The 19434-nt window shown below is 39.1% G+C and overlaps 1 protein-coding gene across 9 annotated transcripts in view; it reads right to left on the reverse strand.

Moving 5' to 3' along the window:
* Window positions 1-335: 335 nt before the first annotated feature.
* ARHGAP32 (Rho GTPase activating protein 32) overlaps window positions 336-19434 on the reverse strand; it is a 430718-nt gene continuing 411619 nt past the window's right edge. For 7 of the 9 annotated variants that reach the window (XM_056794599.1, XM_056794598.1, XM_056794596.1 and 4 more), the window contains 6 exons: window positions 19118-19313; window positions 16980-17125; window positions 15173-15292; window positions 13107-13982; window positions 11527-12509; window positions 336-9957 (listed from right to left, as the gene is read on the reverse strand). In XM_056794599.1, the coding sequence (XP_056650577.1) occupies window positions 7687-9957; window positions 11527-12509; window positions 13107-13982; window positions 15173-15292; window positions 16980-17125; window positions 19118-19313 (4592 nt within the window). In that variant the 3' untranslated portion in view covers window positions 336-7686. The remainder of the gene's footprint in view (window positions 9958-11526; window positions 12510-13106; window positions 13983-15172; window positions 15293-16979; window positions 17126-19117; window positions 19314-19434) is intronic. The other 2 variants (XM_056794601.1, XM_056794597.1) reach the window with 2 other exon arrangements.

The following is a 19434-nucleotide window of genomic DNA, read 5'->3' on the forward strand; positions in this document are numbered from 1 at the left end:
ACTGGACTAACATTTTATTTCACCCAATTTATATTCCACTCTGATAATCATGTTTTTTCATTCATTTGCTTCTATGAGGACTGTTGGGCAAATCTCATTTGAATGATTATGGATCTCACTGAAGAAGTCTTGTAGTACTTCTGCAACTCTTTGTAATCAACTGTTATATACAAATAGGGATTATGAAGGTTTACAGTCATCACAAGACATCTTTTATTCATGAACATGGCAAATTCTTGTCTATTTTGTACCTTGTTAGATACCGATATTCAGAGAATTTTTACAGAAAGGAATTTCTGCATTTAAATTTACCAAGGAATATTGTGTCATCTTAATGTGTCTAAAACATTTTATTGAAGGAGAGCTTTTAAGGTCAACTTTTATTTTAGGCAAGTATTTTTATAATCAACAAACATCAAGGTTTTGCATTTTCTACATTTTCAGTCAATTTTATCACTTCAAAGATGTAACTTATTACATAAAATAAGTTTTCAAAGTCTGTTCCCCTTTCACTTTATCAAGAATATTTTAGATATGTGTAGAGATCGCTTTCAGAGATTTGATAGATGAAAAAGCAGATGAGCTAGTAGTTGCTGATGGCTTTTCAATCACTTAAAAAAGCATTAGTTCCCCCCAAATTTGGTAGCTTCTCTTGTAGGTATATACTTATATTTAACACTGGACAGTGTGTGTGTGTGTGTGTGTGTGTGTAGAACAAAAAAGACTGTATGAGAAACAGCAGGTCTCTATTGCATACTGCTTTCCTTTCTTTTTAAATATAACTTCAATCTACAGTTTTCAAAGCTGTTTTCTTGAAGATATTTTGAAAATCTCAATGCTTTCAAAATTGTTGCCTTCAGTAAGAGGGTTTTAAATTTGTATTTGGTCTTGTCTAGCTAGTCTTTGTCTTCACTGTTTTCGTTCTAATCCTTTTGCTGGGGGCTGAAGTGTTAAGTCCAAATGTGGTGGTCCCACTATTGACAATAATGAAAACAGCTCACTATGGAACTGATGGCAAACCTGTTTTATTTTCTGCCTGTTGCCCTCCTATCTGTGAAAACCCAGGCTTTCTCTGTACCTAATTTCTTCTTTGATTGGACCTGTGATTTCATCTGCGTTGGGAAGTCCTGGTAAGGACCTTCTGGTGGCACCCAACACCAATACCACTTTTAAAGAGCTGCTATAGGACACTGAGAAGTAGCAGGACTTACCCAGAGTCACAATGTCAGTTGGCATCAGAGGTATGCCTTGAGTCCAGACCTTCTTGATACTGAGCTCCTTTTTTCTACTCGCCATGTTATATAGTACCTCTCTTGTACCTATTCCTCATAGTGAAAGGATTATTTGCAGAACATTGAATTCATGGTGAACCAAAGTAGTTTGTTGCTCTGGCTAAACACCAGGGGCCTAATGATTGTTCCCTTTTGAAAGTTAAAGCCAATAGATTATCAAGACAAATTTGTTCAATGCAATACCCATTTATTAAGTACCTACTATGTGCAAAGTGCTGTGGCAGGTCTTGGAATGCTATGAATAAAAGAAAACTCTTGTATATAATTTAATAGTACATTAATCCACAAACTACAATATAAATTTAAAAAGTCATAAGAAAGTATGGAAGTCCCAAGAAGAAATGAATTACTTTTGGCTAGGGAAATGAAGACCATGGAGGTCATCCCATCCAATATGATATACAACACAAATCCTGTCTCCATTATATATGACAAGTTTCTTGCCATTCCTTCATTAATAAACTTCTGGTGGTGGGTCACCACACTCCTGTGAGGTAGCTTCTAGAGTTTTCCAATGGCTAGGTTGTTTCTCTTTATATGAAGCCTAAATTTGCTTCTTTGCAACATCTATCTGTTGCTTCTAGCTCTACCTTTGGGACCTAAGCAAAACATGTCACTGTAGTGGGCAAAGTGCTATCTCTGGAGTCAGAAAACCTGGGTTCCGGTCCTGCACGACACCTTTGACTTGTGGGACCTTGGACAACCGCCTTATTCTCCTTGGGTCTATTTACTCATCTCTAAAATGGACAGCTAGGTGGTATAGTGGATAAAGCACTGGGCCTGGGGTTAGGAAGACCAGAGTTCAAAACTGGTTTCAAACACTTCGAGTTGTGTGACTCTGGGCAAGTCACTTAACCTGGATGCCCCAGTTTCCTCATCTGTAAGGTGGGCATAATAATAGCATGTGTATACACCTCCAAAGGTTTTTGTGAGGCTCAAATAATATTTGTAAAACACTTGAGTGTAGTGCCTAGTACATAGTAAATGCCATATAAATGTGGTGGTTTTTGTTGTTTTAACCAGACAATGGCCTTTGAGATCTTATCTAGTTAGAGAGGCAATGATCTCTTAAAATTTAATCCCCCTTTTATGTGATTACCTTTAAAATAATTCAAGACCAGTGACCAAGGTATCATCCTAAACAAGACTTGTTAATCTGATTTCTTAAATAATTATAAATGGCAAACCAGAAAGCACCTAAGGCAGGTACACTAATAAGTATCAGTTGGCAGCAAAGGAAACTGAGAATTTTATAGGCAGATGAACCACAGAGTAAGTTCTCTGAGGATATTTAGTGTAGCAGCCAACCTATCTACCTACCTCTATAACATAATAGGCACCTAAATAGGCTATGGGTGTGCTATATACTATAACTTAATACTGTAAGAAAATGGTTAAAGTCTCTGAGTCACAAGGAAATATTTGGCTGCTTCAGTTTGCATTTATATGTATATTGCATGTTAGATTTTGAGTCCAAATGTCCATAATAAAAGATTTTTTTTTTTTTGGAAAATTTTGTTTTTAAAGAGGTAACCCTCCCAGAAACTTTTCTGATCAAAAGAACCAATCTGCTGAGACTCCTTATATCCAAAGCTTCATTGAGACCGGCAGTCCTTGCTGGGAGTTAAAATTCTGATGCAGCTTAATCACATGATAGAAGGAAAGTGTCCTGAAGAAAAGTCAGGGTTGAGAGGAAAAATACTGGGTATATGGTATTGGAAGAAATAATATTTGCTCAAATATGTATGTGTTTATTAGGCTTGAAGGAAATAAGGCAGGGTCCCAGTATTGTTTCATTAGTCATAATTAACAAGGTATCTTGCCACAAGGGGTTGAACTCATAGCAACTTCTCTGTAGGCATTCATATCCCAAATATATGTTATGGGATATTTAGTTTGGGACCCTAAAAGGCTCATTCTAAGGTCATATTCCTCATGAGATTAAGTTTTTTGTGTGAGGTACACTTCAGAGACCTGAACTGATCCAGAATTTCTGAGGTCCTCTTTGGAGCAGTTAAGGGGGACAACTCCAAAATATTCAATCAACTAGAAAATCCTAACTGAAAACCATACCATGCCAGGAGAAGATTCTCTGTGACAGCCTTAGAATTCCATGTCTACCCTAAAATCCCAGCAGAGATCAAGAAATCTCAGAATTTGTGATGTTACCCTAAAATTTGGGCCTAAGGTCAAAAGCTAGGTGGCCAAAGTCATATCACATAGAATGCTCAGTTGAATCAATTTAACATTTCTTTCTAGCCCCAAAGCCCTTTACTTCAATATCTTCCAGTGCTCTCTTCCTATCTTTTCATTTTATAGTGAAATAAACACACATACACACACAGATGTCTGCTTTAACCTGAATTATTTCTGTTGACTTGTATATTTGAGTTGACCTTGGTGGGACATTTGATTTAAACCACAAGACATCTCAATCTGAATTATCCCATTATAGTACAAAAACCCCTCCCCCAAAATAAAAGCAGAACCCCACGTGAGCCTTATAGAATGTTTGAAGAAAGTGATAATCTAAATATTTACATATGGGGCAAAGAATAAGTCACAAAATTATTTACAAAAAAAAATACATGAGTTTCTCAGCATATATATATTTTACACCAGTTCACAAAATATTAAGACATAAAAATAAGACATTATATAAATTAAAGTTAAAAGAACTCAGAAGTGTGATTCAAACTTTCTAGGACACTTTTCTCATGCGGGTCATGGTTGAAGAATCATTTTCCACTGCATAACCGTAAACTGCAAAACAACTGTATCTCATTCTTTGACCATAAACAATACAAACCAGCAATGGGGTGGGAAGGTATCTTTCCCTCCCCTTTCCCCACCTTATACATTGGCATTTTCATGCACAGTTAAAATTTATCATACCTGACACTTCTGTAGCATTCGGGACTGGAAATCACATGCCTCTATCCTTTCTGAAATAGTTTTCAAACATTCTTTTACTTTCACTATCATTTCCTTACACATTTCTGAGACAATTCTTTGCCAACATACTAATGGGATGAGCAATAGATAGGGATGGGGATACATGAGAGTGCAACAGGTGGATCTACTTGTTCCTCCTGTAACCAAAGGGGCACAATGCGATTTTAAGCTGGCTATACTGTACACCAAACTGCTACCCCAAAGATGAAATGTCTTGCTCTTTCTTCCCATTCTTCCAAGCCATAAAAATATTCCTTCTTCAAAGAAGCACATTTTCTGTTACCTGTGTATTTCCAACCTGACCCTAACTTTTTTTCACAAAATACCTTGCTTTATTGGGAATATGGAGGGATAAGGAAAGAGATACATAGACCATTCTCAGGACAATTCCAGGGACCTTGCATGTGTAAAAGTAACCCAAACACAAGGTGAAATTAGGCTCAGATGAGAGGAATTAAAAACAATGGCACCTTTGAGACTGTTTGAAAATTCTGCAATCAGACATTCTGAGAAAATTTGCTTACCAAATCAAAGAATAGACCACAAATTTGACCAAAAGATTAAAAATGCTAGAGATTTGGTTATTTAAAGAATAAAAGAATGAGATGGTGGGTGCAATGCATAAGGCAGCTCCATTTTCGTTGATGACGATGCCCCATGTCAAAATTAAAGATATTAACTTCAATGCTATTTCTAGATTTTTGAAGTCGCATACAGGGTGATTTATGCTGAGGTAACTTGGCTCACAGTGATTTGCCATCCAATTTCTACCCCATAATGTTGTTAACAAGAAAGAGACCATGCAAAATTCTTCACATAACTGAATACATGATTAAGGCTGTGTCTGCATTAGAGAAAACAACTATAGACTCTGTCCAGAGTTCATGGTTTTCACAAATTTAATGATCCTTTGAGTCATTATTTACATCAAGGTATTTACCTCAAGGCTTCTACTTAGGATTCTCCAACTTTTGTCATTCCCAGCTTTATGATTTAGGCATTTTAAATATAAATACAAGAAAAATAGACTGACTTTTCTTCAGTCACTTCCTCCAGGGCATACAGTTACTACTAATCACACAAACCTATTTTGTAATAGTCTACCTATCCCTGTCCCTCTTCCTTCCCTCTAATTATCAAGCTACCTATGAGATATCAATTTGGTATTGTCAACAGGTCAAGGAATCGCTCTATTGATCTGATGACTGCTGAGGGATAGCAATGGAAACTGCTATCTGACTGGAAGAAGTGATAAATATTTAAAGTCACATGGGTATATGCTATTAAGTTTCTTATTGTTAGAATATACTTTAAGAATGGAGGTTTTTATTCATTCATTATATATATATATATATATATATATATATATATATATATATATATATATATATATATATATATATATATATATATATATATATATATATATCCCCAGCACCTACCAGTGCCTGGAACATTGCTGGTGCTTAATAAATGCTTATTAAGGATAATGAAGGTAATGTGTTTTTCTATGCTACTTGGATCTGTGCATTTGGTAAAACGACATGAACTTCCACAGACCAATTACATGCAAAAAAATTAGTTGTTTCCCAATTTCTACTGTAGACACACCCCTAAATGAGTATTTAGACCACTGCTGTTGAAGTAGCTATATCCAAAGCTGGGAGATCAAAAAAGAAAACTTCAGAGATGGTTACCAAAAAAAAAAAAGATTCTGTTATATTATAGTTAAATCTTTTGTTACTTAATCCCTGAAAATAGCAATGATATGACATTCTGCATCAGAGATGAAATGATGTGAGCCCTCATATTTGTGGTTTCACAGCAATGTATAGCAGCATGACTTTTAGCCTCATGAACACTTGTTTGCATTTTCTTTTTTCACTTAATGAAACTCACTCTGAGTTAAAAAAAAAGTCAGAGAAATTCTCATCCATTAAATTGAAAGAGATTCTCCAACTGTCCTCACCAAATTGAACATTTTAAAGATGTTAATGCATAAAACTCAAGCATTAGTAAGTCTTGTATAGTGAAATGTCAAACTATATTCATTTTAGAAATAGACAACTGTGCTGCTAATCTGGTATAGCTGTGATGAGTAGGAATATAGAAAAAGAAAGCTATTTGGCTGGAGAGATCTGTCTTATTCCTGTTGTGATAAGGAATTCATGTGAGTTATTATTAAAAACAAAGTCTTGGATACTAAATATACATAGCCTTTCTACAGAGTTACAAAGTGATGTACCTGAAATGCTGGTGTGAATGACAATTACAATAAAATAGTGATCACACTAAATACACAGTGAACAAAGAACATGTATTCACTCAGTACTTACATGGTAACTACACAGAGCTCCATGGGATGGTGATATGATACAGCATACTAAGTATGTATTATAATAGTTTACATGTTCCCATAAATAACTGGTACCTAATTAAGAATTCCCAGGTAACCTGCACTCTGGTTTAGAAACAAACGATTAACTAACACACAGTAAATTTGTAAATAAGGGTATGTTCTTTGTGTTTATCCAGCCAAACCATGCTGCTGTATTTTCCACAACAGTGGTATGAAATGTTTATACTAGAAATTATAATTTACCAAGATCTTTTATAAAAATTCAATGGTAGTAAGTAAAGTAAAGGAACTAGCAGTTTTCTGTTGCTAACTAAGCCACAATAACAATGAGGATTTTTTTCTTCTTTCATTGATAAGCCTCATTGCTATTTCTAATGAAAAATCCTTTTTGCATTTTTACAAGGTTGTTAACAGAATTGTGAAAAATAGATAGCTTTCATGGGGTGCTGAGAAGAATACATTTTTTAAATGTTTTCAGGTTGGGGGATAAATAATTTCTTTTCTTAAATTAAATTCTTAATAACTGTATTTCCTAATTAAAGTAGTAATAATTTTCTGACTTTAGCATACCTGACCTTTAAAAGAGAGGGGTGATTAAGTGAGAATGACCTGATATTCTGGGAATGTTACTTAGCATTTACTGGGGGAAAGTTGAGTAGGAACCTAGCAATAGATGTAAAATCCTACCAGCAATTAATGTCAGTTTCTCTGTACTATATACCAAATACTAAAAAAAAAAGGCAATGTTAATTTTAAAAGCAGCAACAGCCCCCAATATCACTCTAAATTTGTCTTCTTTAGTGATTTTGGTCTCTGACAAATTTCTTTGCTATATATTCAAAATGAAGCTCTCCACAATCATTCAGACCTCTTTTAAATGACACACAACAGAGTCTGTGGATGGGTGATGTGGTAATGGGGAGGAGAAAAGATGACAGTTTGTTTCCTTTTCTTATTGGGATATTTTGGTTGCTTTTTTTTTTAATTTTTGTGTGTATTTTTTTAATCTTTTTGGTCATTGAAAAAATAAAACAGTCCACTGTCCAGCAGAGGCTGCTTTAACTCTATTGTTCCCAGGGCTCATTCTGCATGGATCTGTGTTTCAGGATTCTGCAAGGACAACTCTGTGGAAAGAAAAGCCCCTTGACCCAGAGCTGTGGCATATGTCCTATTTTGTGGATGGGGAAAGCCAGGAGGTATGAATGTACCCATTCCTCCTCCTCCTCCTGCTCCTCCTGCTCCTCCAAACCCTCCCCGCTGGTGCTGAGGCATAGGGTGATAATCATCCAAATTCTCATACTGAGATAATACAGTCATATTACTTTGGCGTTTGCCATGCATTTGGTACTGGTACAGCAAATTGGGGTCCCTCTCCATGCTCTGTGTATGATGCAGTTTCAGACTGTGACTCCGCTCTGGTTTGGGAGGGGGAATCGACGGTGCAGGATGCTCATCTTCCTTATAGCAGTCTCTTGAGAGTTTCTCTGGGCCAGGGGGCTGCCGGATCCGTGTCCGCTCCAGCTCTTCAGAGGGCCTCACTTCTTTGTGGTTCAATCTCAAAGTGTCCTGGCCTAGTGTACTGTATTTCCCTCCTGCAGGATGATAGCTAACTGGTTCAGAAGTGTCTGGGATGCCTTTGTTCCCATAATCTAACTGGCCAGCTCCGGAGGGATAGGGGGGCCCATTTTTTGATTCACATAACTGCCTATGGCTTACTTCCTGGTGTGCCCTGTGTTCAGAGGGATTGGCGCTCATGTCATGAATTTTTCTGTTCCTGAGGCTGCTTTGCTTCAGAGGAAGAGACGGCTTCTCTGACTGCCCATTGCCATAGCCTCCATGGTAATGGGCTCTATCTAACTCTGGCTCAGGATGCTTTTTATAGAAGCGGTCATCTCCCTCTGGTGTCACTGCCTTTGTGGGATATCTCCCTTCCTTCCCTTCTGCCACCGAAAGAAGTCCAGTTTTCCCAGGATCTGATTTGCTCCGTAGATGAATGACATAAATGCCCCCCATGTCATCCTGCACAGCAGGGGTCATATTGTCATACTGGGACATCACCGGCCCTTTGACTTTCTGCCGGGCCCGGCTTTCCCGTCGAATGGACTGCATGCGGTATTTTTCCATGTCTTCCAGGTCCCAGGAGGCATACACATGTTTGCCATCCACTGAAGAAGTCATGTTGATAAGATTATGCTCATTCCCAGAAAGGTAACCCACAATGTTGCCAGGGGGGCGAGGGGGCACCCCGGGGTAACGGTAGAAGGTCTTTCCCTGCAGCCTGGGATTGTAGACGTTGAAGTCACGGTTGGGCACACGATGCAGCGGCCTCAGCTGGACCGTGCCATAAGTGTCCATGTCATAGAAGGTCCCGTCAGAAGCATAATAGGGGCCGGAAGAACTGGAGTAAGGGCTGTACCGGTAGTGAACTCGGCCGTTCTCAAAGTAAGGCTGCAGCTGAGTTACATGGTAATCGGAGCGGGCCTGGGACGACTGATATGGCTTATACTGGTAGAGGGGACGTGGGCAGTAGGATGGCTCATCATCAGGGGGCACTTCTGTCCGAGAAATGGGGACAGAACGGATCATGGAGGATGGAGGGGCGTGCAGGGACTGCACTCTGCGAATAGTGGGGTACGGAGGAATGTCTTCAGGATAACAAGCGCTCCGAAGGGATGGGCTCACAGAGGACACATACTCAACCCGGCTGCATGGCTTGGAGTGGTACCCAGAGGAATTTTTTCCAGGGGGCATGTATGTATTATAGCGGGGACCCATGCAACTTGGTGTCTCTGATCTGGAGCCATAGACCTGGTGTTGCTCAGGCTTATGGTGATGTGGGGGAACACTCTGCGGACGGAACTGACAGGTGGAAGCCAAGCCTAGATGCAAACAGTTTTCTGTGCCTACAGAGTCGGTCACGATATCGGGCCTCATATAAGATGGGAAAGGTGGTTTCTGAGAGGCGTGTTTAGGCTGAGGGACAGGGGGTGGTGGAGGCAAAGAATCATCCATGGAGGCTGATGAAGCAGTGATGAAGGAATGATAACTGGATGTTGTGACTCCATCAGCATTACCGGAGTGTATGGCGGTAGCAATCTTACTGTCCATCGTCCTAGTAGGTGGAACTGGCAGAGCAAAGCCTTGAGAGGTGTGTGTGGGAACAGATTCAGAACGCAGGTGGAGTGGGGGGGCTCTGGCCCCCTCCCAGACCTTTTCAGGAAGGCCAGGGGGGATGGTGGAAGCATAGGTGGCACAGCGAGTAGTTGTATTACCATCACAGGAAAAGACTGAAGATGATTCTGCTACTCTGGGCTCAGGTGGCTTCTCAGGAGCTGAAGCTACTCCACGAACCTATTAAAAGAGAACAAATATGATGTATTTACTTTGTTTTCTCTGCTCCTTTGAACGGGCCAAAATACAGAGTCAACCACAATTGCATATTTACCTGAACTACCTAGTTAGTTATTGCCTTAGATAGCAAAATGAGGCCTTTCTGCAGTTGGGAAAAAGGAATGTCTATTGTTGCTCTTATTTTAAGAGTGCTATTATTTTCATTCTTAGAGAATTATTTTTGCCCTACTGATTTCCCAATATACATACATGTTAATTGAAATTCTCTTAATGTATTGTTGGGAAATTGTATTCTGCCAACCAATGCCATTGAAGATATAAGCTTGAGAATTAGGCTAACAATTAAAATATGTATTCCTACCATATTACTAGTTAAAGTATAGATGTTGATCAGTCTTATTTGGCCTGAACATCAAGAGCTTTCTCTCAAATATAATGTAGTCAAACTCTTGAAAATACTTGCGAATGGTGGCTGACTACTGTATGCTAGACCAGTTCACAGGAAGAAAAAGTAAGGTACTTTACCCTGAGAGTTACTTTACTTTGGGATCAGAGGGCAGATCTAACCATGTGGCCAGTTTGACAAGCCACAGACAGGGATTCTAGAAATGGTATCTTCTGTAAAGCAGATGAATCTAGGCCTTTTTGCTCATATTCATAGGAGGATAGGATCATAGATCCATAGAAGAAAGGAACTGTAAAGGTTATCTGGTCCAATCTTCTCATTTTACAGAAAAGGAAATGGAGGCCCAGAGAAGAGGCTTGTCTGTGGACCCACATGCAGTAAGTAGCTGAACTTGGACTTGAATGTAAGGTCCTCTGACTGATACCATCACTCTTTCACTTAGCTACAAGGCCTCTCCCAGATGACTGAAAGAAACCTGTAGTGCTTAGAATAAAAAATAACCTAAATCTTAACTTTTGTACCCCACACAGAATATTCACTATCTCAAGATAGTAAGTGCTTGACTGTGATCAAAGTGGCTAGTAGTGTTAATTCTATAGGATTTTTTACATTTCTGTGGTGCTTGATAGATAGGAATTATAAGATCTCTTATACATTACAGGAAATTTGTTATCCTATTTATTTTTTTGGTAGTCGTAATTGAGGCACAGAGGTTAAATGACTTGCCCAAAGTCACAGTCGGTCAGTGGTGGACATAAAGAAAGAACTTGTAAACCCTGATACCTAAAGTCCAGTTTGACTCAATAGACCATGCTTCCTTTAGGTTACTATTCAGTGAAGGACCTGAACAGCCTAGGAAGAAAAGGGAGAAGACAAAATCAAGCTACAGTGATTTGGTAATAATGCTGTCTTGCTCCACTCCCAAAGCAAAAACCAACAGAAAAGTAGCTACCAAACAGTGCCAACTCAAGCTGATTAGTAAGTCATTTGATTCAGGAATTACCAAAGAGATTCCAATCTGAAATACAAACTATTTCCAGAAGCATCCCATAAGACTTAGATGTATACATTCATACCTGAGCAAAATAGGTTATTGCACCCATTAACAATAAACATACCTTTGGAAAAGGTATCTTCCGCATCACTTTCCCTCCCCTTCTTACCTTGTGAGAATTATTTAGTCCTGCACTGGTTGCTGCTGGTACCTGTGCCACCACTAGCTGCTGCTCTGCTGGTCTCTGAGAAGGATGGGACAGAGGAAGGCAGTTAGCTCTATGGGTGCGCTGCAGGGTGGAGACAAGGTCAGCAGAAGACAGAGGTTGGCCAACCATATCCCAGCTAGTTTCCCTGGTGCTTATTTCACTTGATGCTGGAGTAGGTGTCATGTAAACTGTTGGAGCTGCCGCAGCTTTGTCTACAGGGGACCCAGGAGAAGGGTGGATTTTGTCGACAGGCAAACCATAAGGAGAGGTTACCTTTTCTTCAGGTTCTGAAGAAAGTTGGGATTTATCTACAGATGTATCCAGAGATGAAAGAAGCTGCTCTCCACTAGAGAAGTGGATATGGGGTTCATCTTGGTTCCCAAAAGAAACAGTTCGGATGTTGGTCTTTCCTGGATTTTCATGCAAAACAACATGGCTGTCAACCTTGTCTGAGTCCACTAATGTTGCCATAGCAATCTCAGCCTTTTCTGACTCCCCAGGAAAACAGGTCATATGGGCCTGATTCACTGGTGAACCTGTCGAGTGGTATGGCTGCTCCACAGATTCAATAGGAATTGAGTTGGAGTGGTCCTCAGCTACCACAACACCCAGCTTAGGCTGGTCATAATTTCCAGATGATGCATTTTGGAGGTGAAGCTGTTCTGATGACATACTAGAATGGAAACAGGGTTTCTCTAAAGGAAAACTAATATAAGAACTGGGCTGTTTATCTTCAGGTGTCACCACTGTAGTGTCTCCATAATTTGGACAACCAGCATGAGAATTCCCTGGTCTCTTCAGTGACTGAGTTGAAGCTTGCTGCGCAGACTCGGCCAATGCTAAGGCCAACATACGTGCTGCATTTTTTGGAGGTGGTGGTGGTGGGATAAGAGAGACTGAACTGACAGGAACGAGATCCTGAGGGGAGTCATGGGCAACTGCTCCTAGTAGGAAATTAGGAAAAAAAAATGAGAATGAAAAGGTAGTGTATGTAATCCTGCCCGGACAGCAAAATATTCCCCCATGACCAATTAAAAAAAAAAAAAGATGCTTGCCACATCTCATAATGGCCATCCTTGATCTTCTGTCCCACATGCAAAAGCTGTAGAAAATACAGCTGGTTCAGAAGGAAAACTAAAACATAATGTTCAGAGGTCTCAATTTCCTCTTGTATTCTAGAGACGGAAAGCAAGAGAAGGCAGGCACCCTCCCCTGGCTAGAAAAACAAGTTTGGGGCCCCTAAAGTCCCTTCAAATGCTGGTAAATTGTTACTAGAAAGTTTCTTATATACATGAATCAAATGTTACAAAGTTGTGCAAAAATTATCCAGAAATTCTGACTGTCCAAAGACACAAACAGGACTCTGAGGCCTCAATGAGGAGCCACTGGCCCTCAGGAGTTTTATTAGGGCTCGAGTCATTGGCCACAACCCTGAAATGCAAGCCCTCTGAAGTGTATTTCCCTCTTTAAAGGCACAGGTGGCATAAAGCATTGTAGATACCTTTGAACCTAAAGAAAGAATGGAGGAAAACCAACAGTACCTGTCTGAGCCTGTCCAGAAGGTACAGCCTTACTCTGACTGCTGGAGATGGACTGTTCCACTTTCCCTGGCAGTCCTACTGCCTCAGCAGTCACCTGGTCCTGGGACTGGACTTCAGACTGGCACACTTCTCGGGAATCTCTCTCATTTGTCCTTATTATTACTACCTGAGTGGGGGACCTACTGACGATGTCACCTTCACCAAAGCCCTTGTTCCAGGTTGGGGAAGATGTATTCTGTGATGTTGAACTTGGAACTGTGCCAATGACTTCTGACACCCGACTGGGAACAGTCACAGAGATTGGCTCTGATATGTTGATAGAGGGTGATTTGCTTAATTTCCGTCCTATTTTTGGAGAAAAAGCATAAACAACCTTCTCTGTGAATGAAGATGGCTTGGACACTTTGTCTTCCGTTGGGCTCAGGTCCAATGTAAAGAATGGACTTAATTTCTCTTGAAGTGGAGAGACAGGTTCAGAGCTATTAGTACTGCCAGGAGTTTGAGACTGACTCCCTGCCTCTGTTTCATTTTTACTGGTGCTTGTCTTGTCCTTGGGAAATCCCATTGAATCTAAGAGGGAAGCAGTGCTTTCCAAACACTCTGATTCAGCCTTGGGAGGACTACACTGAAATGACATGGGGTCAAAATCCAAGCTGGCTACTCCAATGTCTGGTGGGCTTAAGTCAACATCTTCTGCCAAATGAGGGGACATGAGGGCTGGAATATGTAAAAGTCCTTCTTCCTCTTCACTTTCATTGTCATGGGGCAGGTTATCATAGGAATTGCATCTGTTTCCCAGCATTTCTCCATTAAAAGAGGCAGACAATGCATCGCTGCTAGACCGGGGCCTCCTAGGTCTAAAGAGTTTAGAGTCACCTGGTAACAAATAACAAAATCAACTAATTAACATCACAGAAACATACCATAAGGACTAGAGGTTTTGCTAAACAGGGAAGGGGAAGAAATGTCTTACTTTTCTTTCTGATAATAGCCAATGGATATATATGGGCCATTTAGTGCTGAAAAAATATCAAACAAAAAGCAAATGTGGAATAACTGAAAATCTGAGATGAATTAGTAAAAGGAGAAAGCAGCATTTTATGGACAGGGAGAGCAAAAAAGGACAGCAAAACTCCTGGAGTTTCCAATTCCTAGTTTTGCCACTGACTCAATTTGTGACCTTGAGCAAGTTTTCTTTATGCCTTAGGCAAACTCATCATTGACCTTACTAGAAACTATGAGGGGTTGAGGGAATGATAATAGTGATTTGAAAACTGAGAAAGAACAAGAAGTATAAAGTGACAGAGTTAATTTACATGAGTCCTTTCAAATGCATGGAAAAGTAACTTTTTTTTCTTATATTGTGTATTAGGACTGGAAGAGTATTCTATATTAAAGTCACTAAAATATTATTTGACTTTGGAGAAGGTGAAAAGAAAATTCTAAAATCACTGTTTAGGCTTTTAAACTTTGAGGACCCCAAACACATAACACTATTGGTAGTGAATTCTTCAAGATGTCATCAAGGATAAGGATAAATGATATTAAATTTAACTTATGGAACTGATTTTATGTTGGCACAACAGAGGCTATGAACCTTTTTCTGCAGAGAGAATAGTTTTCTCATCTATAAAATTAGGATTTTTGGACCATATAACCTCTGAAGAGCTGATTTAGATCTATGATTCTCATTAGACTGGATACTCAATTTTTTGTTTTATGTACAGTTTTAATCATTTAATGGATAGCATTGTCTCCATAGAGAGAAATTTAGTAAGTATACTAGTTTATAGTAAGTCATAGACAGGTATTACCATGTGTAAAATAGTTATGCTGTTTATGCAAACCCAAGAGCAAAGATTAAAGACTGGCAATATACCAAACCATGAAACAACTTTATCTTAACAAATACAAGTGGATCAGAGCACGCACTTAACAAGACAAAGGCTAAATGTTCACCAACAGACTACCTCAAAAGATATGACTGATATTTAAGAGTACAGTCAATTAATATTGTATTTTAAAAGTTAAATATACTGTAGATTAACTGGCGCTTTCATTCTTACCATCAACTGCATGAAGAGAAGTAAGAGACTCTTCACTTTTAGCTGAGCGGAGGGTTCCTTCTGCTCTGCTCCCTGAAGAACCAAAGCACATGATGTTTTTATTATTCACTATCTGTATATCTGTTATAAAAAGGAACACCATATTACAATTTACATAGTTTTAAGCTAGTGAACGTCAATAATTTTATTTTGTCCTTATTATGTACCTTGCCTAATACTATTACTTTAGAAATCTTATTTTTCTAAAAGATTGTATCTCTCTTAAGGACAGGAACTATTCCTTTTGTGTATCTCGCACCTCCTGGGTACATATTTTCTGACTGAACACTACAACCCCAAAGCTTTTTTTTTCCTTCCTAAATGAAGATGCTACTAAGGCTAGTTGGTAAGTTTTGTGTGCTTGGAGTTGTTTTTCTAATGACACTTCTATGCTGGTCTATTTATATACTCTTATCAGTAAGACAACTAGTCATAAAGACAGAAGTTTTCTGGAAATATACTACTATATAACTGAAAAGCTTATACCATAAACCAGATGAGATAGCACATTCTATAAAATCCAATGATATGCTATGTTCTATGACTATGTAACACTCCTAAAGATGGCATTCACTATAAAATGTGTATTAAAACTAAGCAAATATAAATAATTTCCTATGTGTTTCTATTTAATTTATATTACAACTCATTTTTAGAGTGCCTTCTGGGTATATAGGTAAAGACATTATATAAGCAGATGACTACATATAACATGTAACATATTTGTGGTAATAAATAACACAACTGCATGCACATTATGTGATATGTTCAGATAATATGCTACTAAATAGGTACCCTAATCTGTAAAATGGATCTGAGCACATATTCCCAATGAGCACATATTTATTTATTTATAAGCTAGGTATGGACATAACTACCCCAATAATCACATACATCAACAAACTTACATTAAATTAAAAAATTTTTAAATGACATAAAATGGAATAATTTTTATCACTTAACAAGGATTCATGGGAGTTTACTGAGTAAGGAGTGATATGGTCAGACATACTTTAGGAATACTTTAATTGTGTGAAAGATAAATTGGAGATAGAAAGACTTGAGGGAGGTATGGCAAGTAGAAGACTTGTAGTACTCCACAAAAAGGTGATGAAGGCTTGAACTAGATTGGTGGGTTGTGTAAATAGAGAGAAGTGGATGGATGCCAGAGATATTGCAGAGAGAAAAACAACAAGATTTGGTAAATGCCTATATAGTACACTAAAGATGGCAATGAGGATGCAAACCTGGAGGACTGGTGGTATTCTTAACAGTAATAGACAAGTTTTAGGAGAAAGATAATACAAGTGTTGGCTGAAACCCACCCATCCTGGAACACTAACTCTAGACCACTAAAAAAGAAACGGGGTGGGGTGGGAGAGTACTGTTTCTCACTTTCACTTGTGGAATGGTGCCTGCTTCAGCCAGGAGGTGAACTAGGGGCCAAGTATGGAAGGAATTCTGGCTGAATATCTGCTGCAGAGGCTTAGGTCATGGTTCAATTCTAATTGTCCAGCAGGGCCAATAATAGAAGAGGGCTGAGTGAGTGTGTCGAGGGATCTTAATGTATAAAGAAAGAAATGCAGCTTTGTTAGAGCCATGGTCAGAGGTGCCAAAGAGAGACAAGGGAGGGACTCATCTTGTGCCATTCTAATTGGTTGATAAATCAGCTAGTAAGTTCATGCCATGCCATTGCCCTGCCTTTGAAAGAATGCGATCTAGAGTAAAGAAAGACATTCTGATGGGAGCTCAAGCATGAGGCACTCACCTTTCAGAGCCATTGCTTTCATCTCTGAAGGCTCACTCTCATTACGCTGAAGTTTCCGCTTAGACACAGAGGATGATTTCCCTAAATTGAAAAAGGAACGCCAACTGCCCACAGGAGATTTCTTCATTTTGTTTGGGGGTCTTTTCCTATGATAAGAGACGATATCTATGCTAAGATATCCATGGGCTAAAAGTTATTACAAGAAAATAAGAAACATGGAAAAAACCAAGAAGTTTGCAAAATGACAAACTGAAATACCTTTAAATATTATTCTTTCAGTAAACCTTGAAGGTAACATTTACCAAGCAAATCAGGTATCTCAATAGTACTGAAGAACTCCATACTGGCCATAATATGATTTTTATAGAATCACAGATTCAGAACAAGATGGGATTTTAGAGCCATTCTAAGCTTAGCCTACTCTTTTTAAAGATGAGGAAACAGGTGGAGAAAAGTGAAGTAACTTTTTTGTGGTAAAAGAAAATATTGGTCAGGGTTTGAACCCCAGGTCCTCTCTAGTGCTCATACCACACTGCCTCATACAGATCTGTCTCCTTCTCAACACTGATGATGTCTGACCATATCTAGGAAATGGAATAGGAAATATTTAATTAAGAGGAAAATTTTATATAAAGCTTTAATTTCTTCATATAATAGTTTTTTTAAAAACTATTACCTTCTATGTTAAAATCAATACAAAGTACTGATTCTAAAACAGTAAGGGCTAGACAATTGGGGTTAAGTGACTAGCCCAAGGTCACATTGCTAGGAAGTATTTGAGGCCAGATTTGAACCTAGGCCAGTGCTGGCGAAGGTTTTCAAATTTGCATGCCTAGACTGCAATCTCAAGCTGCCTGTGAGCACCTGACATTACCCCAAAGAGCAGAGGGACGAAGTGCTCATTTTGGGTGACTAGACAGAGGGCCAGGACATGCAAAAACATCCTCAGGCACTGGGAAGAGGGGGAACTGTGCAGCTCCCCAGGTGCCAGCTCTACATGTGTGCCAATATTTTGTCAACACTGACCCAAGTCTTCTCTAGGCCTAGCATTCTATCCCTTGTGCTACCCTCATACAGTAGCCTTTTTTTTTTTAAACCTTTACCTTCTGGTTTGGAATTAGCACTGTGTATTGGTTCCAAGGCAGAAGAACAGTAAGGCTTAGACAATGGGGGTTGAATGCCTTGCCCAGGGTCACACAACTAGGAAGTTACTGAGGCCACATCTGAACCTAGGACTTCTCTAGGCCTGGCCCTCAACCCACTGAGTCAGCCAGCTGTCCCCTCATGCTATGGTTTTTAAAGAGGACAGCAGGGCTTTTATTTGAAGAGGAATTTCATTGTTTTCATGAGCACAGCTAAATACATAGGGCAAGGCAAAGAATAGGTGACAAAAAACACTGCTATCAAATAGAAGTGACAAAGGGTATTCAAAGATATTCATTTATACAAACCTCTGTGTGTGTGTGTGTGTGTGTGTGTGAGAAAAATAGAGATAGACATCTTCATCAGAAAAACAAAGTGGTAAGAGTTAACCCCAACTGGAATATCATTTAAAATGGAGGCATAGTATTTCCCTTAAGAATAAAGCAAGCAAAGAGCCTGAGTGGCATGCATGTTATAGAATTTAAGGAAAAACAAGAGGTCACTCACCTTCCAATGAGGGAAAACTCACTACTTGCTAAGGTAGCCCTCTGTAGCTTCTATCCATTGCTAGCTCTGCTCTGGGACCAAGAAAAATAAATACAAACCCTCTTCTATGGACTAGTTCTGTTTCCCAAAACATTTTTTTCCCATTTTCTGGCTAAACATTTTCATTGCCTTCAAACAATCCTCATAAAGACATGATTTCCAATTTACCAATATCTTTTCTAAAAAATGTTGCTTAGGACCTAACACACTGTAGTAGTGATATGTTGAGGGCCAATTACAGAGAGACTCTCACAGTCTTGTTCCTAGATTCCAAGCCTCTCAATACAGACTTACTTACTAGTTTCTTTGAATGCCATGTCATACCATGGACTCATTATGAGTTGGCTAGTGTGACTCATACCTAAGATCCTTCTGGAGTCTTCCCTTGGTTATAACATTGAAATACAGTTTAAAAATCTGAACCTGAATGGAAATTAAAGTTACTTCACCTTTCAAGAGGGAACTCAATAATAGTGTGGAATTTTCCTTGAAGTGCAGCAGGACCTTCTCCCACCTCAATATATTTGTTGTCAGGCACAGTTGGAGAATTGACCTGAGCTTGTGTTCGTGCCTGGGCTTCCTCCAATGTCAATAGTTTGGTGGATGGAGAGGACACCAACAGAGACTTGGGCCTTGAAAGAGAAGCTGCAAATATAATGGGGACATTAAATTTCCTAGCACAGAAAAAAAAGTGTGTGTATTTAATAAAAAAAAATATATTTAGGTAGCTTTCTGTATTCCTGCCCTAAAAATAACCAGAATACCT

The sequence above is a fragment of the Monodelphis domestica genome, chromosome 4, assembly GCF_027887165.1.
Source record: "Monodelphis domestica isolate mMonDom1 chromosome 4, mMonDom1.pri, whole genome shotgun sequence".
In the NCBI taxonomy this organism is placed as follows: domain Eukaryota; kingdom Metazoa; phylum Chordata; class Mammalia; order Didelphimorphia; family Didelphidae; genus Monodelphis; species Monodelphis domestica.